The 27,502-nt window shown below is 40.6% G+C and overlaps 2 protein-coding genes across 4 annotated transcripts in view; both read right to left on the bottom strand.

Annotated features, from left to right (window-relative positions):
* Positions 1–2,718: 2,718 nt before the first annotated feature.
* Positions 2,719–19,889, bottom strand: LOC133427491 (Wilms tumor protein 1-interacting protein-like). Of its 2 annotated transcripts, XM_061716471.1 has the most exons (8): positions 18,001–19,889; positions 12,028–12,129; positions 7,676–7,743; positions 6,700–6,762; positions 6,250–6,380; positions 5,446–5,497; positions 4,558–4,626; positions 2,719–4,000 (listed from the first exon to the last, which is right to left on the bottom strand). In XM_061716471.1, exons 1-8 carry the CDS (start codon positions 19,271–19,273, stop codon positions 3,866–3,868), a joined length of 1,893 nt encoding a protein of 630 aa, XP_061572455.1. In that variant the 5' UTR covers positions 19,274–19,889; the 3' UTR covers positions 2,719–3,865. The 2 variants fall into 2 exon arrangements, with proteins under 2 accessions (XP_061572455.1, XP_061572456.1); XM_061716472.1 differs by lacking the exon at positions 12,028–12,129.
* A 4,497-nt stretch (positions 19,890–24,386) lies between these two features.
* lars2 (leucyl-tRNA synthetase 2, mitochondrial) overlaps positions 24,387–27,502 on the bottom strand; it is a 32,851-nt gene continuing 29,735 nt past the window's right edge. For both annotated transcript variants that reach the window (XM_061716473.1, XM_061716474.1), the window contains exon 21: positions 24,387–24,761. In XM_061716473.1, the coding sequence (XP_061572457.1) occupies positions 24,582–24,761 (180 nt within the window). In that variant the 3' untranslated portion in view covers positions 24,387–24,581. The remainder of the gene's footprint in view (positions 24,762–27,502) is intronic.

A 27,502-nucleotide genomic window follows, 5' to 3' on the forward strand; every position in this document is an offset into this window, starting at 1 on the left:
GCCCGCTCAACCCACTGAACTATCCAGGTCCAGTAGCATGTGGTTTTACTGGATCCTGTCCCAGCTCCCTTTGAGAAGCGGGGTGCACCCTGGACAGGTCAGCATCCATCACGAGGCTGCACAGAGATAGAGTGAGTATCAGTTTATGACTGGTCAGCACCATCCAATGACCTTTCAGTATGTGAGTGGCAAAGTCTCTCAGACCAGTCTTTAATGTACAATGAAGTAGCTAATGTTCAACTACGCTGTTCAGCACTTGCACAACCTAGTAGACTTGTTCAGTGAAGTGATCAGCAAGCGTGAAAGAGTTTAGTGTCCATCCCAACTTCAGTTTAATCTTCTTCTTTTTTTGCCACTAAAAACTGGCTTATATTCTCATGTCCTGCACACAAATATGTGACCTGACCTAATTATGATTTAACTTTACACCCAAAAGTGTTTTAAAAATGAAGATGATGCACACTTATAAAGGAATGCATGCACTGAAAACAATCCATCTGCCAGTTCCTCCAAAAATAGTCTTGTTTTTTATCCGTTTTCTTTCTTTTTTTAAATAAATCATACATTGCACAGTCCTTAGTCAAAATGTGTATTTGTATTATTTATACACATAGTTACATCCACAACTTTACATCAGTATTTGATACAAACACAATTTTCCTGAAGGTTTTCTAAAATACAAAACACACCAACCCATACTTATTTCAGAGTAACGTCACGGTTTTGATATTTAACTTTAGAAAAGGACGTGTACTGATGTTTGGCTGCCATCTCGTGGCGTGAGACATGAAGTGACTGTAGATGTTGAAGCTGTTTTCGAGGGCAGTACTCTGAGATACTGCATCTTCATGTTGGAAGTGTTGAAAGGATCCCATTGGATTTCAATTGATTCACTTTTGGGAAACGGGAATCTTGTTTAGTCAAGAATCCACGAGTCTTCTAACAAAGCCGCGTAAAAGATTCCCTTGGCTAAATTCAAAGGAAGTACAACCCCAATTTCCAAAAACCTGGATGCTCAGGCAGCACAGCATTAAAATCAGGTGGGATTCTGCAATGGATGTCGAGGCATGGGCTCAGGAAACCTTCAAGTAATCCCTGTGACATCCACAAATGCATGTTAGAGTTCTGCCATGCAAAGAAAAAGCCATACGTCGTTAACACAACTGTCTTCTCTAATCAGAGCTAATTAAAAATGAACTGAAGTAAAATGGAAAACTGTTCTTTAGTCAGATTAATTAAAATGTGAAATTCTTTTTGGAAACCATGGACACTAGATACTCCAGACGAAAGAGGATCTAGACCAGGGTTGTCCATTTCCAAATGGCCTTTGTTCTTCAGCATCGCCTCAACTGGGGGCTCACAGCAGCAGAGCCTGAGGTCTCTGACTGATCATACACACCTCTGGCTCTGCTGGAAGATGGTTTTTTCCACCTGTTAACCAGGTGTATTTATCTACACTGTGATATCATGCTTGGCCAGGGTGGTGATGAGGAAAAGTTTGCTTCAAACCAGTTGGATTGGTAAAGTGATAACTATAGTACCAGATTGTATATTTAATACATTAATTAATAGACGTCCATCACACTCATAATCCCCAAAAAAAGCAAACAAAAAGATGAGTCTCATACAATGTATGGAAATAAGCATTATTTGGATGATACTAACTTTTGCAGTGTAAGGTGCCAGGATATTACTTTGTTGTGAGTTTGAGTTACACAAGTTAAGTGAACAAGTCTGTGTTTGTCCTTGAAACACTTCTTTATATTTTCAATTGTAATAAGAGTGAGAAATCTGTGAAAAGATTTAGGTACAATCATAATTTTCACAGTTCACTCTTGAGCGTATGCATCAATGCAATGAATTTTGTTTTTATTCTCAGGAATATACATTTTATGATGAAGGACATTAAATATACAGAAAGTTGTATGACAAGTTCTTAACTATTCATAGAGGGCTTGCAGGCGATATCAGAAAACATTCTTTTATTTTCTTTTTATGACATAAATAATATCTGAAAACACAATATGCAAACAAAACCTGTTCTGGCAGGTTCACTTTCATCCAGAAATATGTTAAAAGAAGCTACAGAATTAACATGTTAATAGTTCTTAACATGTTGACTCTCACTAACTCTTAAGAGAATTCAGTCTTCGCTTCTTAATTATAATCTAATCGTTACATAACTATCACATTGTGATAGTTGGGGGGGCAGGGTATTGATCACACACAAGACTTTTGTTGTGGCGCTGGAAAGACTATTTTCTATGGCAAGAGTGAAACAGTAAATACCAACAAATCATCACTTTGTCTGCAAAATAAATAAATAAAAAGCAAAAGCTGAAGACTGAAAGTCCTCGTCAAATGCATAAAGGTCCTAAAAACCCCTGAAAAAACACAATTAATAGATAACTGAAGCCTGTGCAAAGTGGAAATTGCTATCAAAATCTTTTGGAAATACATTTTTTAATTAAAAAAAAGAAATAAAATCAAAAACAAATTAGCCCATTGAAATTTATTAAATATTTTCTTTACAACAATCATACAGCACTATGTATTCATTTGTTCTTCATCTTAACCATAGCTGGCCATAACAAAGGTTTTCAACAACAGGCAACCTAAATATAAGTTAGTAAACTCAAGGAGTGAATAACACATTTTAGGAAGCACAATTGTCCACTCTGCAAATCAAAACATCATCTATGGAGATTGGACCATAGCCTGTGTACAAGTATTTTATTGTATATACTTTATATGGTCAGTCTTAATTCCATCAAAGTTAAAAGATACATGGTTACAGGCCTAGAATACATATCTTTTTGAAAGATACAATGTTTGTAAAATACATAAATCTACAGGCCTAATACGAGGTGCATAGTAATTGATCTCTAAGTGCTTATATCAGACTGCATGAAACTAAACAAAAAGATTAAATAAAAATAAAAAAACAAACACTACAACCAGGCTTTCATATTCAGATTTAAGTAGAAATGAAAATGGTCTGTATGATTTTGAACAGAAACCTGGATGATAGTGATATTATCTCGTGTTTATATGAAGGGGTTGTGCACAGAAGTTATTGTTGCTTTTATTTATTTCATGTGGTTTCCTAATAGAAAAATGACTGTTTCTTGAATGCAATGCCTTCAAATATTTTATGCTTTTCTAATCTGGTCACCGGTAACCTGTCCAAGCTTTATATATTGCAGTAATTTCTTACATTTGAGGGAAAAAAAACCCTGTGAATTCTGAAGGGTGACACCAGTCTAGTAGCTCCTCTACTATGAAGGAACACAAGAGGACCTTTATGAAGGGCTTCTATACGCTGCATCACATGAATCCACCTATGATTGACCCACTGTTTTCCAACATTTTATTTACCTGTCAGATTCTGACTGAAACCTTAGGTACCAGTGATTTTTGTCACAGTCGAGGACTGACTTCATGTAATCTGAAACCTTTTAAAGAATTGCAAACATCAAACTGTAGTTTAGTGTAGAAGTGCACATGTGAAGCTGAAGGCACACATCCTCTAAAATGATCAGAACATATGACATTACCTAAGCCAATGCAACTGGTATTTATACAAAAATAATTATATGCCAACACATGTGCAAAGACACCACTGCATTCAAAGTAGGACTTTGGTGTATGACAATACTTCATTATTGGGTCATACCCATATAACATTCTGCATAAGTGAGACTTCATTGTCATTCCTGTCAAAATACACATCACACTACAGTCAAATGTGATGCATTAACAGATCAATCCTTTATAACAAGAACTGAAAATATGCACTTCTATTGCCCAAGTTTGACAGTTCCTCTTTAAAACCACTAGGTGTCCCCCTCCAGCTGCAGGATTGTTAGAATGAGGAGGCAGGTACTGAAGAGGGGCAGCTATTCTGAATGTGCTTCAAGTGGCAGGAGTGGCAGAGTAGATGGCCGTTCAGAGGATAGCACCGGTGGCCCTCTTCATCATTCAGCTCCATCTTGCAGTCCTGAACAACACAAAGCAGGAACAAAGATGGTCACATGCACAAAATGAGCACATAACAGGACAACAGATGACTGAACTGACCTTTGCTCTGTTTTGAGGCAATTTCTGACCTCTGAACTAAACTGCCGGCAACAACTGCTCTGTTCTACTGGGAGTTTCTTTACGTGCCATTTGGCCTGCAGTACTTTTTAGAGAGAAATGTGTTTACAAAAGGCAGAATTTGTTTGTGAATATTGACCAACTCAAAAAATAAGCAGGCCGTCCCAATTAACTGTTGCAAACTACTTTAACTGGGAGCAGCTTCCCATGGCTCTCGGATTTGCTTTGTATGAAATGAAAGAGCAGCAGCAGTCAATCACACTTTGAAAGGAATAAAAAAAAATAAAAAAAAGTAGAGCTGATGAGCAACGGCATACCTGCTTCACTAAGCACCACATAATTGCGAACACTGTAATTAAGATCTACGGATCGAAATTTCTCTTAATGAATACACTGATGATTTAAGTCCAAAGCTTTATTTTCTATTTCATAAATGAGAATTGACATTTTTCTACCCACCTCACAGTGATAACATTCTACATGATAGTCTTTGTCCATGGAAACCACTCGAATCGTTTCATCTGAGCCCTGGAAAGAAATCCAGATTGACAAATTCAGAAGAAGCTAGTGACAGTAGAAGACACTCCAGTGTCTTGCTTAGTTACATTTTGAGTCTGATAACCACTTTAAGAACTCGATTAAAGCACGCGCAGTTCCATAAAAGCTGAGAGCTGAATTCCCTGTAGTTAAAGCTTGTCTGCATTACAGCCTTGGAGCTGTAGTTCTTTTCAATCATCTCTGAGAAAACAATTATTGGTGTAGTTTAATATTTTCTGAACTTACACTTAAAGAAATAGAATTCATAGTCTAGTCTAATTTTGTATGTTTTTCCAGCATCTGCCATCTGTGTGTAAACAAGGTATTTCTCCATTATCCACTGCATCAGATAACTGCTCAGGGATAATTGGGTTTGGTGCCACTTTAACTTGTTTTTTCTAGTAGATTATGTCTGGATACCAAATTCCTAAATTCCACATTTTGGTCATAGCTGAGTGACAGTCTCATGTTGAAAAAGCAGATAGTGTTGTACTCCTGCACTGAAACTGTGTTTCAAGTTGAATACTAGCCTAAGGCCATTTGACAGAAACAGGATACCAATGACCTCTTGACTGAGAAGTGTGGCACAGATGAACGTGGTTTAAAAAAAAAAAAAAAAAAGAAACGACAAAAGGTAAAACTTTGTGCATAACCATCTTTGTAGTCTGAGGATGGAAGAGGGAAAGAGAAAAAAAAAAAGGTACTCTTAATATTAAAAGGCCTGCACTTAAAATGCTATATTTGAAAAGGCCAAAGGGGTAACCAAGTGATCTTGTAGAAATGAATGAAAAAGTAGACATCCTGGCTTACCTCTGAGGGCAGAATAGGCTGGTTACAGGCTGCACATTTCGGTGCAAGGACCCTGAGAGTGAGATGGAGGAAGAAAAACATTGTTGGCCATAACTGAATTCAGTTAACTATGCCAAATGGAATAAATGCAGTTCTTGAATTAATAAGTAAAAACAAACAATTCTATTCATATTTGTCAAGCACTTTAACCCTTTCAGCCTCCAGTCTTTACTCTCTGATTAAATTCAGACATCCTGATGTGAATACAGGGATGGATTTGCAGATGTGCTGGCTTTTCTTTACACACATAACTAAGAATGAGACAAATAAATGAAATCTCACAATTTCCACACACGTGGCCAGAATCTCGATGTCTGGCTACAAGTCCAAACAGAAACTTTATACACAATACGTCTGTCAGATTTCATCAGTGAAGAGAGGATGGGGCTGGGTGCCAGGCAGTTAACAGCCAGGTATCAAGAAGACCTGTGTTTGTCCTAACAGACTGTGTTACAGTCGGATTTGTACGGGAAACAGTTATGGCTGCATGCCACTATTCACACCTCCAACTGGATTCCTCCCCCCTCCCTCCACTGTTTAGCCAGTCTACACTTCTCATGTGTCTGCCACACGTGGCAGAGACGCTTTGTCGACTTCTGCAGGCCTTCTCAGTCTGATCCCGCAGCGGCAGAGTAAAGTCAACCATCTGTGCTTTGACATATGAAGCTCCAGACACAAAGTCCCACACTAAACAGATTCATAACAGAACAATTATGGTTTTTGCTTGTATTTATTTAAACTCAAGTGTAAAGAAGTACCGCTCACCTGTGGTAGTCTTTGACACAGTAGATCTTATTTTCAGTGTCCACAGTGAAGGGTACTCCATCTAGGCTCTCGTTACAGATGACACAGCGAAAACAGCCGGGGTGGTACGACTTCCCAAGCGCCTGCAGGATCTGGAGAAAAATTTGTAATAAAAGTTTCAAACTTTTAATTCTCATTCTGCCAGTTCCTAGTCCTCCAGAGACAATCAAAATAAATAAAAATTTTCATAATCTGCTAGATTTAGATCACATGTCTAGAAGGGGGGCAGCAGATTTGTCACTTAAAAAAGGTGAAAATGTAATAGTTACTTTTTATTTATCTTTTTTTAGCATGTTTTGTTAATTTATTATTGCTTTTGTGAGCCATGCAACAAAAATTCATTCCATATACTCTGTATATGTGAAGGACAAATCTAAGTCCAAGTCGAAAGGAACTCAGTTTCTTACTTACCATGTCCATGATTAGATGTCCACAGGCATTGCACTTGTCAGCAGACTGCTGGAAACCAGAGTACTAGAGCAGAGAAAAGACTTGCATGTCAATGACATTTGCTTTCTTTACAAATGAATGAGCTCTTCGTCAGTCTTTAATACGGTTCAACCTAAGAAATTAAACTAAAACTGCTTTAAAGCACATCTCCCCTCCGATAAAGCATTTAAAACAGTTTGTAACAACGGGTTTGTGTTTGGGGTGTGCAAAATAAGGCATATAAAAAGCAGATTAATGGAACCATTTAACGTCAATAACATGTTTGAATTTAACAACACTAAACGTGTAGAGTATTTGAAGGAGTATCATTTGTAGTTATGTATCAACAAGGTCTAGCAGGCCTGCAGGAATATCACACACAATAAACAGAACATTCAGAGTGCAAAGGCAGAGGCAATTTAATTGCATTTAAATAATGATTCTCATTGTGCAGAGCTTTTAGTTGGAAGGAGCATTTCATAAGCTTTTATACAGTGAGCGCTCCGAAGGTAAAACACACAAAGCTTTTGAGTATGAATCCCAGAAGAAGCCTGTTTTGATATGAAACTATATGAGCAATGGCTGTAAATTCTGTCAAGTAATGACAAATATCATTAAGATGTATATTCCAATGTGATTATACTCACTGGTGAAAAGGGTTTGACTGACCTCGAAACTATAAAAGCAAAACAGCTTCTCCAATTTCTAACCTCCTTCCAGTTCAACCCGAGGAAAGTGACATGAAGCGGCTGCATAAGAGGCTAGGAACTGGTCACAGGGTCAGACAGACACACGCTACTGGTACTGTGGGTCGGTGAAGGAAACACCCCACAAATTCAAGGCTCTGTCTGAACTACTTTCTGGTATCTGTAGGTGTTTTGAAGCCTCAAGATAAATTATAAAAAGATCACAAATCCTGAGTGAGATGTGTTACTTATTGATTACATTGAACACTCACCAAGAAGTCCTCTTCACAGTAAACCTTTCCTCCAACATAATAGAAAGCCTTCCCTCTTAGTCTTCGACCTGCAGAAACAGAAAAGACTTTTTGAATTAATATGAATTACAAAGATTATTTAATTTATTTGTTTTAAGCACCCATCATGTCAGATGGGAAAGGTGTGATTGTTAATTATTAAGATTGGGGAGTAAGTAGATTGAAGCAGATCAGAACAAGGTAAGTCGATGACAAAAAATATTGAAATGTCACTGTGGAAAATTCTGCATGAGCTCAATCTCAGAAAATAGTTACAGCTATAATGGATGAGGACAGTAGTGATTAATTACAGCCATTCCAAGGTAATAGGCCCTCTTACAATATTCATCATATCCTGCTGAATCCCGAGCAAATAAATCAAATGCCCGTGGCGTGCTGGTGCTTTAATATGATATTGCCGGGACACAGAGCAGGCTACAATAAAAAAGGGAACACATCTGGATCAAACACATGTGAGGAAAATGCTGATTTCATCCAATTCCTAGACAGGTGCAAAAGATTAAACACTCTGCTTTATTTGATATCATGGAAACCACAGTCCGAGGTCTACAACCTGCTGTTCTTTTCCTTCATTCCTTTCCAGTGTCTTTCCACATGGTTGGTAGACTTCCTGTCTGTGTGTATGGTTTGGGTTCTTATAGCAGCACACATGCACACACACCGACACGAACACACACACACACACACACACACACACACACACACACACACACACACACACACACACACATACACGCACACACGCACCAAACCTTGTTCACTCCAGGTCCCACAGGAAGAGGGAACATTCCTCACATTTTCTGAGTGGGGAGACTAGGGGAGGGAAGATTAACCTTAGTGAAAAGCAGCTGTCTTTCACAGTCTGTTTACCTGATTATTTGTATACTGACTACTACTTCAAGACCTCCAGAATCAGCTCAATCAATCTAGAAAGTGACGAGAGTGAATCTTTTGTGCATTACAAGAAAGAGAGTTCCAAATATTTAAAATCAGTTATACATAATAACAGCATCTATTTTTCATGGAAAAGTAATGATCATGCAGCAACCAAGGTCTGGGCCAAGGGTCACACAAAACACTATTTAAGAGGAGACTACGGTAGTCAATTTGATCACTATCAACGTACAGAGCTGGACTTGGGTAATCCCCAAGTCCATCCTGGAGCTGTGTCCCAAAAGGAAGGAGGGAATGGAAGTGAGTTATGAGCTATTCTTCTTCTCCTCCTTCTTCTTCACATCCTCGTCTTCTTTCCAGAGAGTCAGAGAAAGAAGGCTCTAAGCTTTGCTAAAAGATAAGAGATTAATTAAAGTCAGGAGCCAGGACTGGTGGCTTGAAAAAAAGCACCAGAAAGAACTGTTGAGCTTTCATAAAAATGTAAAACACCTGAGGGACAGAACAAAACACAAAGCCATTTTCCAATTAAACCATTCTATCAATCCCATTCACAGAATAAGCAATTTACAGTCTCCCTGCCACAACTTCCTAATCAAGGTTCAACCTTGTCCTGCTCTTTGTCCCTGGTTAAATTACTCAGGTGAGAAATCTCTACAAAAATAAATAAATAAAAATGTCAAATCAGATTGTCAACACTACGGTTACATGCACATCTAAATCGAGCTATTGGCAATAATCAAACTAAGGATGTGCAGTAACTGGAGTTTCTGAGAAAACCGAGTATACATGTGCAGGAAGAGAATCAAATTATTGAGTGAGATGTGTACGACTCCGCAAGGCAAGGTGGCATTCTACTGGTTAGTTAGAACAATAGTAAACAAATGCTGCACATTTGAAGCAGACGTAGAAGGAGGACGACAACACGCGAGATATGGCCGCCAACGATGCAGCAGCTCTCTTCTTCTGCTACTCTGTTGTTGAGACGCCGTGACTGTTATTCCCGCTTCCGCAGTCTCGTCACTTCCAGAAGGGGGAGTCACAGGCCAGTCAATAGCTCTGTGAACCGTGGTTTGCGTAAACATGCCAAAATAGCTCAATTTAGAACTGCATTATCTGGCTCGAATAGCTCAATTTCAAGAACTCCAGTTCAGTTCGACTACAGCCCAGCTAAGGTGTATACATACAGTATCTTTTAAGACGTTTGTATCAGTCGGACTAAGGCAATAATTCGACTTTCTCTAAGTGCATGTAAACGTACTTGATGCATGCAAATGCGTTCAGAGGAAAATCTCTTTTGGTCTTAATGAGACTAAGAGTGAGCAGCGCTTGGGATGACTGATCAAAATCCTGATGCAATGTCATCAGATCCTGTGGATTCAGGATATTTTTTTGGTTTTAAAAGGAGCTTGAGACAGGATTTATGAAAAAAAATGCATATACGTTTTAAGTTTTCTAGTAATAATGTCAGATGAAGCGTTCCATACCAAAAAGAATGAGCCCTCTAGCGTATCTCTCCGTTGCCTTGAACAGGCTGTGTGCTGCAAAATGTGCTGCAATTCCGGACCGGAATTTCCCGCGCTGGGCTGCGGATGTGACGTCAAATGACGCTGCATGCGCGTTCTCGGCGGCGCACGAGTAAACATTGGATACTGTACGCGTTTGAGTCATGGAGGCAGCTTCAACTTGAATTGGGACTGAAAACAGATGCTGACATGGCTCATTTCCTACTGACCAGGTAAGATAACATTGTAAGTCATATTTAGAGCTTGATTTGAAAATCACATGAGATTACACACGCGCTCCCGTGCCGGCTTCGCTGTTGGCTGCAGTAACCCCGACGGTCGTCGTGGCGCTAATAAGACTCATTTCTTATTCTTGCCTCATGCTCCTTTAATACATATCAAAAAAATGTATATAATTGCTTTTATAGTAGCAACCACATTACACAGTAGACCAGACTGGAACCGAGTTGTAGTTTAAGTGCCCTCCTAAACTGAATATAAAGGGTCCCAGACAGCCTGATCTCTCCTGTCAACCAAGAACGTTCTCCTAGCTCTTACTCATCTTAGAGACGCTAATAAATTAGGGGTATGCTTGCAAGTTTGTTTTCATAAAATCTTGTTTTTCATGCTGTAAAAACTTATATAAAATATGTGAAGAAAAGCTACTATAAGAAAATTGAATATTTCAAAGTACTGTGCCATTTACCATTTGGTTGCATGCATAATACATACCGGTTTGCATATATTTGAATGAGATTAGTGTCCCAGTGTGCAGTCTGCGTGAGGTGGGATGTGTGCTCCCACATAACGGTCTCCCTGTCCACTCTGTGCTCCCATTTATTTGCACTCAGCAGCTATAACAGCACCTACTGTCCTGCTGGCACTCAGCCTAACAAGGGGCCCCCTTTCCTACATTCCTCCCAAGATGAGATGCTTTTCCCTGGGGCCAACGAACACAACCCCAAGGCCCTCACATGGAGCAAGCTATGAGAGGTATGTGGTGTGTAAACGTTCCCCCTTGAAATCAGACGTCAGTGTCACTCTCAGCCACAATGTCTCCTCTTTTATTTTCTCTCACCCTCACACACACATAAGACGGAGGAAACAGATATGTTTATCACATAATTAAGAGTGTAAGCAGCAGAGAAGTTCTGAAGAGTAACGAGGCTTAGCAGGGATCATCAACATGGTGACAAATACTAGACATAACCATAATTTCCTAATTGGGACGGAGGTTTTTAATTGGTTGCAGTGAAGAGCCAGGCTGTATTTCAGCCTGGGAAGCTTACTATTATAAAGACATGAAGATGCGTGTCAGCCAGGGCCATGGCCGTCAATTTACGTTTATGAGAACTCAATTGCCCTCTGAAACTGTATTGCCCAAGTAAAGCAAAACATCTAATGCATCATAATGAGGAAGAGGACCAAAACAATTATGCAGTTTGACCAATATAGCTAGTCATTCCATAGGAACATCTCAATCCGCTACAATCCCCTCTTGCTTCCATACAAATACAACAAAGTTTACATGAAGTTTACAAGTCACTGTGATTTTGGTCTGAGGTTCTGGGTCTGTCAGCCTCAAACGCATTCTTCTAAAATAAAAAAATGGGGACAGGTCTGTGTGTCTGTAAAGACTAGAGGAGGGATTGGCAACACCCAGAAACCAAACACCATCAATACAGGACAGTAATTCCCTCAGTAATTGTATGCTTTGGCAAGGAAAAGAAACGGCTGAAGAAGGTACCACTACCATTCACAAGTAAATGCTTTTTGGCAGCCTGTTATTAAGGAGGTGGCAAACTTCATGTGTGTCCTCAAATAGGAGTCAAAATTCTTATAGTGAAGGAATGGTGTGTGTGTGTGTGTGTGTGTGTGTGTGTGTGTGTGTGTGTGTGTGTGTGTGTGTACACTTACTGCAGGCACTACAGGTGAAGCAGGTGTCATGGTAGAGGCTACCCATAGCCTGGCAGGCCTGGTTGGCTCCATGAACCGCCTTATTACACTTTACGCAGACTCCTGGAATAATACCACACCAACAAACAAATTATTTTACATGGACAGTTTAATCCATTACATACACACACACTGTACCCTCCACCACTAGGTTATTAGGTCAGAGATAAGTAACTTCACAAAAGTCAGGAAACTTGCTTACTAAACTATATCATTCAAAAGGGAAAACACATCCCTGTCTGCTTATTTGATTTGGCTCTAAGATGCAGAGTTCTGTTAATAAAGCAGTTGATAAGAATCAGTGTGTCTACTCTCAAGGCACACACACAGTTTGTGTGGCTTGATATCAAGACACTGGAGTCTTCCTAATGGTAATCCACCCACTCATCCGAGCCAAAGTACATTTGATCAAAACTGCAGGGAAAATAAACCATGTCAACAAGTGCAAACCCATGACAGCAGCATTTCTAATTCAAGCTTTTGAAAAGTAAATCACATGAGAGCATGCCAGGCCAATTACATAATTTTGCCTTTGCACAGCTCTTGAGTAACACAAGGTTTCCATGTGATCAATATTATTTTTATACAACTACACAGAGTTAGTCAGGATGCATTTTTCCAGACTTCCCAAAAACAACCACCACAAACATATATCATGATCCCACTTCACTATTTCTAACCCTGAGCACTCTCGACACGGTATGATATTTCTGAGGTACTTGCCTATGAATGGAAAGTCTGGTAGAAGCTAAAAATCAATCACATTAGGTTAGGCAATTCAATCATTACATATCAAGTCCAAACACATGATGAGAAAACTAATGGAAGAAGAAAGCAGGAACCCAAGTTCTCCTTTTAGTGTGAGAATGTGCGCATGGGCACAAGGTTGTGTGTGAGTTTTTATAGAAAAACTCCCCAGAGACTAAGAGTTAGAGCTCAGCAGAAGAGCCGCCCAGCTCTGCTTCTAGAACACTGACAAAGAAACGTCTGTTTCCACTGTATCCAACACACGTCACACAGCGTTCTCTACTAAAAACACATCGTTACGCTTAACCTCCTTCAACTGATTCTCCCAACAGATTTTTGGTAATGCAATATATAACTGAGCTATAAATAGTTTAACCAAGTCTCTCCTTTTACCACCACTTTATAAGGGGCCTCAATAGTTGGAAAAAAAAGATTTACAGATAATAAAAGTTATTAGAAAGCTAAAGGGCGCTGCTCTTATGTGTGCCTCTTGTTTATACAAGAGAAAAGAAAATTAATAAAATACCCACAGCTTTAAAATACTAAAATGAAGGAGTGTTGGTACTTCAAATCAAATCCAAATGCATTTTATACTTTCTGTTGAGAGCAAACGCATAAAACATAAGTTTCGTGGAAAAAAGACAAGTGAATTTCCTACAGATATAGAGTATTTAAAAACGTTTGAGACTTGATTTTTTTCCTCCTATAGCTAACATTTTACAATGGGCATTTCAGGTTTTTCAGCTTTGGTTTGTATGTACCACAAAAGCATTAATAATTCTATCCATCTTCCAGTTTAGACAAGAAAACACCATATTTTTGAAAGCAACATCCTGCTTGGGCCACCACAAACCTGCCATTTCTGAATTTGGCTAACGTCCCAATGTTCTGTAAGAATTATTTAGGGGACTGACTGGCTTCAAGTAGGGGGAAGGGAAGCAAAACATGCAGCTGCACACCTCCTTCCCTGTCCCACCTCACCTTTTCCAGCTGTCAAAACAGTCACATGGCTGCTTACTGGACAATATGCCACTGAACCCAAACTCTTAGATAAACTCTGGAGTGAGTCTTGTATTCTAAATTTAGATGCTAAAGAAACAAACTGAAAAACCTTCTAGTGTGTTGAAGATTACTTACTACTACCATTTACTACGGTTTGGACCTAATGGATCAACTACCAGCAGCTCCAAACCTTTTTAACTCTCATACCTTCAATTACATATGATTTTTAGCATAAGAGTATCTGAATGTCCACTGTTAGTCTTCACCTTAAGACAAGTATTTCTGCTTTATCCCGTTTCTTTAGGCAGGATATTTCAAATATCTACCCAAGACATTTATCCCACTGTGCCAGCTTTGCCAACTACTTTTTCATGGAATGTACATTTGAAAATGACTTCAAGGTGTTACTGACTCGAGCTGGGAGGAGACAAACTGAGAGGCCAATTACAACGTGCAGCTTGTGTATTTGTAGAGCTGCTAGTGATTCCCACTGTGCTAGTGAGCCCCAGTATTCATATAATAATGCTAAAAGAACTGAACTGTAAATAAGAAATCAATGTAATTTCCATTTTAAAACACTTTCACATCTGGACAACTTTGGCAAAGTATATCCCATTATAAACACACACAAACACACACACACACACACACACACACACACTATTACGCAAATTTCTAAGTCAGCCATTCACATGGCAGCAACTCAATGCATTTAGGCATGTAGACATGGTCAACTTAGAACGTAGCATGGTTGTTGGTGCCAGACGGGCTGGTCTGAGTATTTCAGAAACTGCTGATCTACTGGGATTTTCATGCACAACCATCTCTAGAGTTTACAGAAAACGGTCTGAAAAAGAGAAAAAATGACCAGTGAGCAGCAGTTCTGAGGGTGCAAATGCCTTGTTGATGCCAGAGGTCAGAGGAGAATGTCCAGACTGGTTCGAGTTGATAGAAAGGCAACAGTAACTCAAATATCCACGTATTACAACAGAGGTATGCAGGAGAGCATCTCTGAACGTACAGCACGTCGAACCTTGATGCGGATGGGCTACAGCAGCTGAAGACCACACCGGGGGCCACAGGAGTGGCACCCGGGGAGGTCAGCCCCAACCTACAATTCACACAGGCTCCCCAAAACTGGACAACAGAAGATTGGAAAAATGTTGCCTGGTCTGATGAGTCTTGATTTCTGCTATGACATTCGGATGGTAGGGTCAGAATTTGGCGTCAACAACAGGAAAGCATGGATCCATCCGGCCTTGTATCAACGGTTCAGGTTGGTGATGGTGGTGTAGTGGTGTGGGGGATATTTTCCTGGCAAACTTTGGGCCCATTGGTACCAATTGACCATCGTGTCAACACAGCAGCCTACCTGAGTGTTGTTGCTGACCATGTCCATCCCTTTATGACCACAGTGTACCATCTTCTGATGGCTACTTCCAGCAGGATAACGCACCATGTTATAAAGCACAAATCCTCTCAGAATGGTTTCCTGAACATGACAATGAGTTCACTACTCAATCACCAAATAATCCAATAGAGCACCTTTGGGATGTGGTGGAACGGGAGATTGGCAACATGAATGTGCAGCCGACAAATCTGCAGCAACTGCGTGATGCTATCATGTCAATATGGACCAAACTCTCTGAGGACTGTCTTAGTTAGTTAGTTAGTTTTATTTTGGTCCATTTAGTCAATGAAAACATGCACCACAGTAAAGCTGGATATATAAATAAATGAACCAAAAAAGGTGTAGACTGAAGTCGTAGCTTATATAATGCCTACCCTTTTTTACAATACATCACATCACATCACAACAAATCAAAATACTTCAGTACCTTGTTGAATCTACGCCACGAAGGATTAAGGTAGTTCTGAAGGCAAAAGGGCGTTCAATACACACACACACACACACACACACTTTTGACAACTTCTGTGGACCAAATGTTCAAAAATAAAAGACATGTGCATGATGGGAAATCACATTCACACGTAAGAATCAGCCTTGAAAAGCCTGCCAGAGCAGAAGCCAAGAAATCCCTGGGAAGAAAATGATGGTTTCCACTCAACAGCCAGATGGGAGAAATGAATCCTCCATCCCAACACAGCACTAAAGGCTCCAGCGAGGATGTGTGTGTAAGTCAGAGGAATGGGGCAGGCTGAACTGTACAACGTCCCACCATTTCTTCCTTCTTCGATTAACTTTTCTATAAATCTCACAACCTTACAGGCTCATCTGGCCAAGGACAAAGCCTCATCCGCACACATGCACCTAAATCTCTGCAATTGTCTACTCATCCATTCAGCTGCACCACAGGCACCCATAAACTTGTCTGGGACCCCTGACCCATTTTGTATCTCCAAAGCTCATTTCTAAAATGCCTTTATACATTCCTCCATGGTCCCCTGATGCAGCAGTTTGGCATTGAACTCCTTTTCCCATAACTTCCAACTGTAGTTAGACCAGTCCACATACGTGCAGAAAAATTGGAACATTTTCAGCCAGTCCTGCAGATCAGGTAAAAAGCCCCATTTGTGTGGCAAAAACCTTTTAAAAAGCACCCTTCTGAATAATTAAAGGACATCTTACAATCGCTTATTAGTTGAACAAAAATTTTATCTATGGATATCAAAAGTAACTAAAAGATGCTAAAACTTCTATGAACACCCCCTCCTAAAAAAAACAACAAAAAACCCTTTTTTTATGCCAGATTGTCAGTAAAGTGCATGAAACAAACCACAAGTTACTTTTTTTCCTCCCTGCTCTTTTTTTAAGTCTAGCATGAAAGCATGACTCAGAATGAGCCATGGTCTGGTGGGAAACTCCTACTAGGAACAGCTGTACATGTGGGTAACATAGGAATAATTGTAGGGGGGGAAAAAAAAACCACAACAAAAAAGAAAAAAGGAAATAAAATGATTACACTTTTAGATATACTATTCTACTTTAAAATCCACACGTTTGCCTGTTGCACACTGAGCTCTCCCACACATCCATAATGCTGTGAGGCTATTTTTTGAGCCTTGTCGTGACAGTGACGTATGCCAGAACATCTACCCTTGCACTCACAACAGCACAGGGGGCTGAAGAAGGCCGTGAACTGCAATCGTGACATTCCAGCAGGAAATTCCTCCCACGAGGCGATGAGGATGTGCTCTGCAAGTTTGTGTAATAGGTGATATCTTGAAAGGCACAAAGCACTCCATCTCATACTTGCTCCTAGCCATTATCTTTCTTTCTTGAAGCAGAACATCCCATTCTCATGGAATACCTTGGCTTCAAAGACCTTGCGCACAAAAGTTAAGTTAAGCGCAACACCTTTCCCATTTTCAGGCTTTGAAAGTAGTCTGCCCATGTCAAACTATTTCATAAAGTTGCAAAAGTCCACACACACAGTAACGGAAGTGATATGGGCACTGATATGAGGAAGAGAAACCAGAGTACTCTGCTGATGATGGACACATCTGCAGGGACAAAATAATGCTTGCCAGTGCAGGTGTTCTTTATGCTTTTCCAATAGTGCTACTCGTGCACAAACATGCATGACATACCAAATGGGAAATGAAGGATGTGCAATCACGGGTGTGTGGCAATTATGTCACTTGGAAACAGTAAAGTCGTAAACACAGTCACAAAACCTAATGCCACATAGACTTGCCTGAACTGATCAAGTTCCAACTAGTAGAGCATCAATATTGCGTCAATAAATTAAATCTAAAAAGGATCTGAGGACAAAATTATTCTTTCTGGCCCCTGGCCACTTTCCACTGCCAACGGGTTTGCTGTGGTCAGGCAATTAATCATTAAAAAATAAAAATAAAATTCTGTTCACATCCCAGAGGGGACATAAGAAACATCAAACATAGTCTGCCTGACAAGTTTAACTATTGTGTCAGTAAATATTGTGAATGCTATCAAAAGTGATAAAAACTGGAATGTACTTCAGCATAACCCAAAGAAAACACATGAGATATGTGTGTTTGAGTGAAGTCAGCCCAGAAAAAATTAATAATGATGACAAAAGGGTGACAATGTGGGCATGTGCGATGTGAAATGAAAAAAAAAAAAAAAATCTGTGGAACTGGGTTCTATATTGTGGGTTGGTTTAGTCATCCAACTTGCTTCAAGGCAAATGACTATCTGACAGACAGCCCTTTGTTGATGCTTGTAGTCTGAAGTCTTACCAAAGTAGTCAGCCTTTGGATGGGAATCCATCTCCTTCTCCAGCCGCTTAGCGAGGGCCTCTAGTTTTATTTCAGCTACTGAAGGCCCCGGTTCAGGAATCTGTGTGTGCAGCGGTTGGGAGGGGAGAAGGACAGGCCTGGGGGAACACACGTTTTCAGCCTTAGCACTGATGACCAGTCCGCTGGCTGGTTTCTGGCTTCCATCTGGAACCTGTCTGCTGTTTTCAGAGACACTGCCAGGGCTCGAGGCAGCAAATGCCACCTGGGCTTTGGGCTGAGTTGTTTCAGATGATGCGGGCAGGGCCGAGGAAGTCGTCACAGGACCATTGTGGCTAGTAGAGGAATTTATAGTCGAAGGTGGCACGTAATGGGCTGCGGGCTGCTGCAGATGGAAACCAGCTCCTCCTGTGAAAGCGCTCAGAGGCAAAGCAGGGATCAGGTCTGGTTTTGCTGAGCCCAATGCCTCTCCAGGACCAGGACCAGCCCAGCCCCGGGCAGTGGAGGAGGGAGAACTCTGATTGAGAAGTTGCTTCTGCTGTGATGGAGGACCAGGGTGGTGGGGATCTTTGCCCCCTGGGCCGGGCCAGGATGGGGGATCTTTGCCCCCTGGGCTGGTATGGATGTGGGGGTCTTGGCTCCCTGGGCCGGGCCAGGATGGGGGATCTTTAGCCCCTGGGCCGGGCCAGGATGGGGGGTCTTGGCCCCCTGGGCCGGGCCAGGATGGGGCCGGCTGTCCCTCTGCTGGGGCCCAGGCGGCCGGAGGGGGTGGCGGGGGCCGAGCCTGGCCAGAACTTGGCGGGGAAGGGCTGATGTGCTGGTATGGATGTGGCTCTCCCCGGTCCTTGCTGTCGTAATGGTTTCCGTAGCCGTACGCAGCGCTGGCCGGAGGATCATTCAGCGGGGCGGCGGGGTGTCTGTGGCCGTCCCCCGGGCCGTGCTGGCCGGGCACCGGGCCGGACAGCAGCGGGGGCTTCGCCGCCGCCTCCAACGGCTGCCTGCAACTGTTGATGGGCGGCCTGTCTTTGGTGTAATGAGCGCTGTTATAACCCCCATTCATCTTAAGGCTCTGGTTGTTTTTGGCCATTTCCTCCTGTTGCTTCTGAATGTGTATTTTATTCATTTTGGAGGCGAAAACTCTCCTGGTCTCCTCAAAGTCGGGATTGTTCCCCGCATCCTTCCTGGTCCGAAACAAACCATCCCTCGATGCTTCATACATGTTCAAGTCCTCGATGAACTTACTCGCCTCGAGTCCCAGATCCTCGTATTTATCCATTTTGAAGGGGGAAAGAGTCACCGACGTGTGTTGAAGTAGTTGCTGAACCCCAGACGTCTGTGTGTGTGTGAAGGAGAAACTTGCAGAAATGGTCTCAACACCGACACCGACAAAAAGTCCCGACCCAGGTGAAACTTTTTCCACCGTTACTTGCAGTTTCTACGTCCCTTTAACCCTCCACGGTGACGAAGTAAAAGTTTTCCCGGTGAAACCGTCCCCTCCGTCCGACTCCGCTGAACTGACCTCCGCTCAGCCCGGGAGAAGCCGCCGAGTGTCTGGTGTAGGAATGACTGCAGATCCCAGATCAGATCCCAGATCAGGTCCCAGATCAGATCCCGAATGTGTGCAGATCCCAGATCAGATCCCAGATCAGATCCACGGGACGACCCGCCACAACCCTCCTCCTCCTCCTTCCCCCGCTCTCTACCGGCCCCGGCGGGCAGCCCTCATCACAAACTTCGCTCCTCTTTTCATCTAACGGAAAAAAGAGTACTTTACCGCAGACAGAAGTAGCGACTACTTCGTTAAAGTCCCAGCAGTTTACCGCGGGCGGGCTTTAAATAGCGGCCGTAGTTCAGTAAAGAAGCGACCGCTGGAGCGCGCGCTGCCTGACGTGGCCGCCGGTAACAGAACTGAGATCAGCGCGGCGTTAAAGGCGCAGCGCTGCAATTACCCCAATAAACATCCGCGCTTTCTTTTTTTTTATCTCACTAGTAACACTTATACTTCTACGGAAGGGTATTAGGGCCATAGAGTAGAAAAAATATTTGAGAGGGGAAGATTTTTTTTATTGTGCACTTCGAGAAAAAAGTTGAAATGTTGAGAAAAAAGTTGAAATGTCGAGATTAATGTTGAAATACAGTTTTAAGAATAAAGTCAAAATTTCGTGAATAAAGCCTTTTTTCTCAACATTTCAACTTTATTCACATTAATCTCGACATATCGGCTTTTTTCTTGACTTTTCAACTTTTTTCTCAAAATTGTAGCCTACTTTAACATTAATCTCGACATTTCGACTTTTTTCTCAACATTTCAACTTTTTTCTCGAAATTGTACTTCAACTTTATTCTAGACATTTCGACTTTTTTCTCGACATTTCGACTTTTTTCTCAACATTTCGACTTTTTTATCAACATTTTGACTTTTTTCTCGAAATTGTACTTCAACATTAATCTCGAAATTTCGACTTTTTTCTCGACATTTCGACTTTTTTTCTTGAAGTGCACAATGAAAAAAAAAATCTTCCTCCAAAATATTATTTTTATTTTTACTCCTTCTTGGCCCTAATACTAAAATATTATTTTTATTTTTCTCCTGCCCGGCCCTAATACTCTTCCGTACTCTTCCCTATATTTCTGATAAGCTCACCCGAAATTTTGTTTTGGTTTTGGAAGATTTTTTTCTCTGTTTAATGACGGTCGTCGTCTTTAAAAATAACAGCACGGTTTCAGGTTCCCTTTTCTCGAGAAAAAACTTGGTCCAACTCCACTAACTTTTACCATGACTGCTCCTGTGTATAGTTTTTCTTTTTTTTATCATAGACTAGCTCTAATTAAAGAGTGTCATATACAGTTAAATTACATTCTTAGTGTTTCACCACACTTGTGATGAAGTATTGTAGTTCTTTCATGGTTAAAAAAAAAACGCATTTTAAGAACAAATACAGAAATATAGCAAAATATTGAAAAATCCATAAAGGTCCTATCTGAAGATTTATTAAAGAGGGGGTGGTAGCCTAATGAAGCATCACACATATGGACAAACATGTTGTAAGGAAGAACAACAAAGGAGAAAAAGTTAGTTATTTTGTTTAATCTTTAATTTTACCTTATATATTGAATGCCTCTATATTTATATAAATGAAACCATCAAGGTAATTTAGACATCAGAGATGTCATAAAATAAGAATCATGTATTTGATTTGATTACTCCAACATCCCAGAAGCATGCATGTTTGACTAGGTGGTGGTTCTAAAAAGGAGTGAATCTCTCTACGTGGCCCTGCAATGGGCTGTTGTCTACAGGGTCTATCCCTGCCTTTTGATTGACTCCAGCAGACCCCCGGAACAGGGAGAAGTAGGTATGGATGGATGATAAAATGTCCTAGGTGAAAACATCTCAAACGTTCTAAAGTTAATTTACTTGGTCATTTTCCACTTTGCTGGTTTTTACTGAAATCCCCTAACACTGCTTGAGAGATCAGGAGGATTTACAAGGTAAAAGTTAATACCACTGCTTTTTTTGCTCTTCTTGGTTGGTTGGTGATCAGTGGGATAAACCCATAATCTGTTGTCTATTTCAGAAGCTTGGTTCAAATTTTTGAGAGCCATGCAGTTAGTATCCTGGTTTACACTTCAAATTACATGTTTTTAATTATTTTGTTGTTGTTGTTTTTTCCCTGTATAGAATTGTGTGAGTGAATAGTCTGATAGCCTTAGTTTGTTTGTGAAAAATACAAATATGGATCTAAGATGTTAGGTGGGCCTGTAGGTGCCCACTATAGTATTGTTAAAATAAAACAAAAGTTGTCTCTAGGCACTTTCCAGAGACCCAGAACATGACCCCCGAGCAATTATTACATAAACAATGGCAGGTAAAAACTCCCCTAGTGGGAGAAAAACCTTAAGCCAAACAGTGGCAAGGAATAACTCCCCTTTAGGAGGGAAGACGTCAGCACACACACACATTATTATGTTAGTCATGTGTTCAATGAATCAAGCAGAAACATGTATTTCCTCATTAAATTAACACATGAAACAGATCATAGAGGCATTTTTCATTCATGTGACAAGGTGCTGATGAAATGAAAATTTACTACCACATAAGAACAACAACACATTAAATCCACACATGGACAAGTACGGTATCAGAAAGCAGATATTCTACTATTAAGTTTAATGGCCAACTTTCTGATTTGTTCATTAAATTCAACACACTTCAGTGGTCATCTGCAATCTTAACATCTTTTGCACATCTTTCAGTGAGATTAACTCAAATGAAAGCCCTGGAAAATCTCCGGCCGCCCAGTTTGCGTGAGCTACGCAGAAAAAGAATACCTCACTCCATAAACACTCCTCATAAAACACCAAATTATTACTTTTTGCAAAAACTTCCCCTTTTATAAGTCAAAAAAGTAAATAAACATTACTTCTGGACTTACAGTATAGGAAGTTTCATTAAATGAATGGATAATTTGTAATCACAATCATGTGTACCACTATCCTGGTAAAGGACTACTGAAAATGTGTTTGCTCAATGAGCTCACATCAAAAACATCCACAGACAACCACATTATCAGCCTTGGGGTCCTAAGATAACGAGCTGCAGCATAACTATGTTTCCCTGTGAGAATACACAGCCCAGATTGGTGCAGTAGAGGACTGTGCCGCTGTGCGCTCCACCCTTTTTTCCTCTAGCCATCAGCAGTTTCTCAAGAGGAAAGGAAGTGACTTTCTTTACCTCATCAAATACAACGCATCTCTTGTGTAAGAAAGGCTACAACTCTTGTCTGAAGACAACGAGTCAAAGCTCAAAACTGTTTCCTATTCATAGTTGTCATGGAAACTGCAGAGCTGACGAAAAATATTACATGATGACGGAGGCTGTCAATGGCAAAACAAATATAAAATTGTCCATCAAAAAATGCATCAGACCCAATTTCAATAGAAATACTACTTAGTAATGTTCTACTCACCTTTTCATTCGAAAAAGTAACTTTTAGTCTGGGAAGCATTTATTGGCATCTTTGACTTTGCCTACAATTTTCAAATAGCAATGGCAACTTTAACTTATTGCTCAGACCAATTCAAGTTCACATGTTTAAAAGCTGGTGCTATAAGGAATTTAAAAGGAACTGCGGGAACACAGACAAAATAGGATTCAGTGTCAGGAGGTGACTCTTACGGCTTTAAGCCACGTTTTAGGTGAAACAAAACATGACAGATGCAGAGATTAGGAGACGGGGGATAAAATGCCTCTGTAATATCTTTCTTGTGCTGCAAAAGCATCTGGTTCGAATAATTTGAGACAATATACAAACCTCCTAGCACAGCTTTGGCTCCCGTCCTCTTTATTCCTGGTTTTACTTCCTGTTTTTCTGTCTCTGCTGAGAGCCTTTTCCTGTCACCCGATGGTCAGTGATAACTCAGAAATATGGAAAAAGGTTAGGAGGAGTATCAGTGAAGAACATTTTGTTTTTAGCCAGTGTTGGCATGTTTCACATTTGAAAACTATTAAATAAAAACAAAAGTCAAAAATTATTCTGTCAGTCATATGCTCATCCACTTGTAATTGTCAAAACAAAACAATGTACCAACACAGATGCTGATCTTGCAAAAACGGCACATTTCAGAGATCACATTCCTTGGGTGTGCTCGTACAAATGCTAAAAAGTAGGGAAAACTAAACATACACCAAAGAAAAAATGTGAATGAATCAGAGCTGTGGGCACTGGGAGTCATGAAGGACAAATATTTGTACATATCTGATGACTGCTTATTCATACAGGCTTTAAAGATAGGCCAGTGGGTGGATGCACAGATACATTTCAGTTGCTCTGGCGTGTTGACTCTGTGTGGACTGATGGCTGAGTCATGTTGGCTCGACGTGGAAACATAGCTGATGAATAGGCACTGCTTGCAACGAGGCATAGAGCAGCAATGGACAAACAAAACGTGGTGGTGATGTGAAAAATGCCCAATCACAAGAAGCTCTTCAGTTATCTCCACCTGACCTTTGGATTGCAGCAGGGTTCACGGACAAAACACAACAGCACATCCCAAACCCAACAGGCGGCCCATGTACGGTGCTCAGAACAACTCTGCAGCTGAAAGCTGGACCGGACGTCCACACAAACCTTGATAAAGCAGATTGTGATTGGATGACTCAAGTGAGAGACAGAGCAGGGAGGTTTATGCCAGATGGAGAGCTGTGAAGTTGTGTTTCATGTGTGCAGGGATGAAAGTGGCAGCACAGGAGAGAGGAGAGACTGTGAAAGATGTCTGGAATCTGAAGTGCTGTTTGGATAAAAGTGTGATTGTCAAGAGCTTCAGATGAACTGAGGGATTTGAAAGTGTTGACTCTCCCTTAACAGCTTTTACAGAAACTACAAAACTGCTTCTTGAAACTTTTATTTAAAAAACTGAAAATATAAATAAAGTGTTTCTAGAGATATTTACATGACATGATATGACAAATCATAATTTTTCTTGACATTACAAAGTCCATTCCTTTTTTCTGCCTCCGTGGGTCTCTGATTGACAGGTACCAGCAGCAAGCAGCTACGAAAGAGGTGGCGAACACTCAAACATCACTCATCGACAAGGAAGTTGATGAGAGCAGCCCTGGGGGACAGGATGGCTCGCTTGATGGTGCGCTCGCTCAGAAGTTTCTGTCCAATGGAGCTCTCCATCACCAGCTGCTGAACCCCGCTGGAATCTTTGGACACTTGTAGAGGCACCGTCACTGTGCCACAGGGCTTGTTGTTAATCTGGAGGTAAAGAACACAAGACAAACGATAAGAGAAGTTACATGGTTGTACGGTAAAATAATTTCCACTAAGCCAGCCTCCTTCTGAAGAGGTTTTGCCGTGTGAAGTTGTACCCAAAATATTTCCTGGCACAAAGTCCCAAAGTCCCAAAATAACAGACTCCACCTCTCCGTCCCTTTCAAACACATAGTTAGTGGTGGGTACTGGAAGGGCACTCGGTATTGTATGTTTAGAAACAAGTGCGTACGGTGAACGCGATCCTGTCTCCGGAAGTGGCGGCAAATTAATGGTGTGTGGGCGGGCGCGCATGTGTGTGTGTGCGTCTGAGGCCGCGGAGCAAAGCCTTGGCATCCACTCTGGGGCAAGCCCAAGTATGTGATTAAAAGAAAGAGGGGGTGAGGAAGCCCACAAAAGAGAGCTGAGGCTGAAGGGAAACCAACATCATCATCATCATCATCACTGAGCATTGCGAGGCCAGAGACGTGTACTGCTCTGTGCTGGTAAAATTATCTTGAGGGTCAGACTCATAAGAACAGTTTGGGAGAGTGAGATCATTTAAGTAATCCTTTACTTTCTCACCACCGTTCAGGACATTTGAAAGTAATCACTTGGCTTGGGGGTGAAAAAAAAAGTATGTTTTACGCATTCTTGTTGTAGCATTAACTGAGATACTTTTTTAATGTTCATAGAAACTGACATTCAGATTAAATAATTAATCTAATTAATTGATTAATTTTCCTTCTGGGATTAAAAAAGTATTTTTGAATTAAAATTAGATTTTAAATGCAGTTAAAAAAAACAAATAGGTTTGTGACGTGGATTAGATGATAGCACTTTTTACTGTGTACAACTGAATTTTAATTCAACTAAGTACCCTGAGACAGCTTTTGTTGTGAACTGTTTTGTTTTGAACTAAAATTGAAATTAAATTATGGATTATCTGATGAAGCCAATGAACCAATAATCGCCTTGATAAATTTCTGCAAAGTAAAATGAGCAAAAATCACAAGAAAGCAGTAAAGTCAAGGTCACATGTAGCACATCATTGACATGAGTTTTTACAAATTAGTCTCATGCCTATGTGACAGTTTGCTAAGTAGCAGCCTGACTCTAAACATAAAGATGGAATGCCATACGTTTTAATTTCCCCCAATCCTTTTAAGTATTTACTGGACACTTGAATAGCTGATTTCAAATTATTTTACTTCTCTGTAGACTCATTTGCATTTGCAAACATCTTCTGATGGTCACAGAGAACTGTATTAAACAAGTCATTTCTTAAATGTACCGCAGCCCTGAAATGTTATAGAGATGTTCCTGAACGATAGCACGTGTAGCAAATATTTGCAGCATTTGCTACAGACGTCTTGCTGAGATTGTCCATCCAGCTCTCTGGTAAAAACATGAGACGGTGAGGCAGTGTTCTTACATACTGAAGAGCCATAAAAAATGCATAATGTATCACAGCCAGAACTAAAATAACAGCAATCAAGGAGCCTCATCAACCACTGACAAGATGCTATAAAGGAAAGAAAGCTGTTTCCACACTGCTTGTTTTCCTTCACATCCTGTCTCAGGGATACTCAAGACCAGTGTTTCCCAATTCTGCTCCTTGAGGAACGATGCCCTGCATGTTTTAGATGTTTTCCTGCTCTAACACACCTGACTAAAAAAGAATAAGGGTAATTAATAAACAAGTTAAGATCTTGATGACAACATTATGGTGATCCATTCATTTGAATCAGGTGTGTTGGAGTAAGAAACATCTAAAACCAGCTTCTCTCTTGAGAAGTGCATTGGGAGAATATTGCTCTAGACAGATTTTACCCCACGTCCACTTGCTTGTATTTCATGCTGTGAGAGTACAAGTGCGAAGGACAAATCGCAGACAAAGTGTAAATTCTGCACACACTCCTGAGCATCACAAATCTTCATGCGTGAAAATGACAAATAAGCAAAGAATAAAATAAAAGAAATAAATAAGCAAGAACCCCATAGCCTTTTATTAACAAGAAATTGCTTTTGTACCAATTCTATTTTATAAATGAATTTTAAATGACTTTGTTACAGTTGTATTTACTTAGCTATATTATCTTAATATCCCAGGGCTCATAAAACGAAGATCAAATGTTCATATATTTACTTGTGCTACAGAAAGATTAGCGTTTCAGTTTTTTCACATGACTGTAGATTTGATCACTTGCAAATAACAGTACAATTACTTTGACCTGAGGACTTGATTTGAGAAACAAATCTAATTTTCCAGCAGAACAAAGCCTCAGTTGTGGTGGTTAAGTCTGGAGCAGGGGGCTAGTGAATGCACAAAGTGAACAAGAGAACTCAGACATAGCTACGCAAACATACATGGAGGACATTAGATTGAATTCCCTTCATTTCCTAGGAATTTAACGCTGACCATAATGACCACTTGCTTAATCTTAAACTTAACCTTAATTTACAACTAATCTTATCCTAAGCATAAAACATGTTCCGACCTCAGAGTTGAATGATTTACGGTACAAGGACATGCTTTTCTGCTCGTAAGATGACTCACTCCCATAATGTGACTATGTAAAACTAATTTAGGTCCCCACAGCACGAGCGACTAACTGGGCCAGACACACACACACATGATTCCACGTGTCAACATCCAGCAAAAACGCAGACTGTCATTGTTCGTGAGCTCACAGGCAGAGAGTGAGAGAAAAATAGTGTTAATAATAACACTTTTAGAATCATTT

The sequence above is a fragment of the Cololabis saira genome, chromosome 3 (genome assembly GCF_033807715.1).
Source record: "Cololabis saira isolate AMF1-May2022 chromosome 3, fColSai1.1, whole genome shotgun sequence".
NCBI lineage: Eukaryota > Metazoa > Chordata > Actinopteri > Beloniformes > Belonidae > Cololabis > Cololabis saira.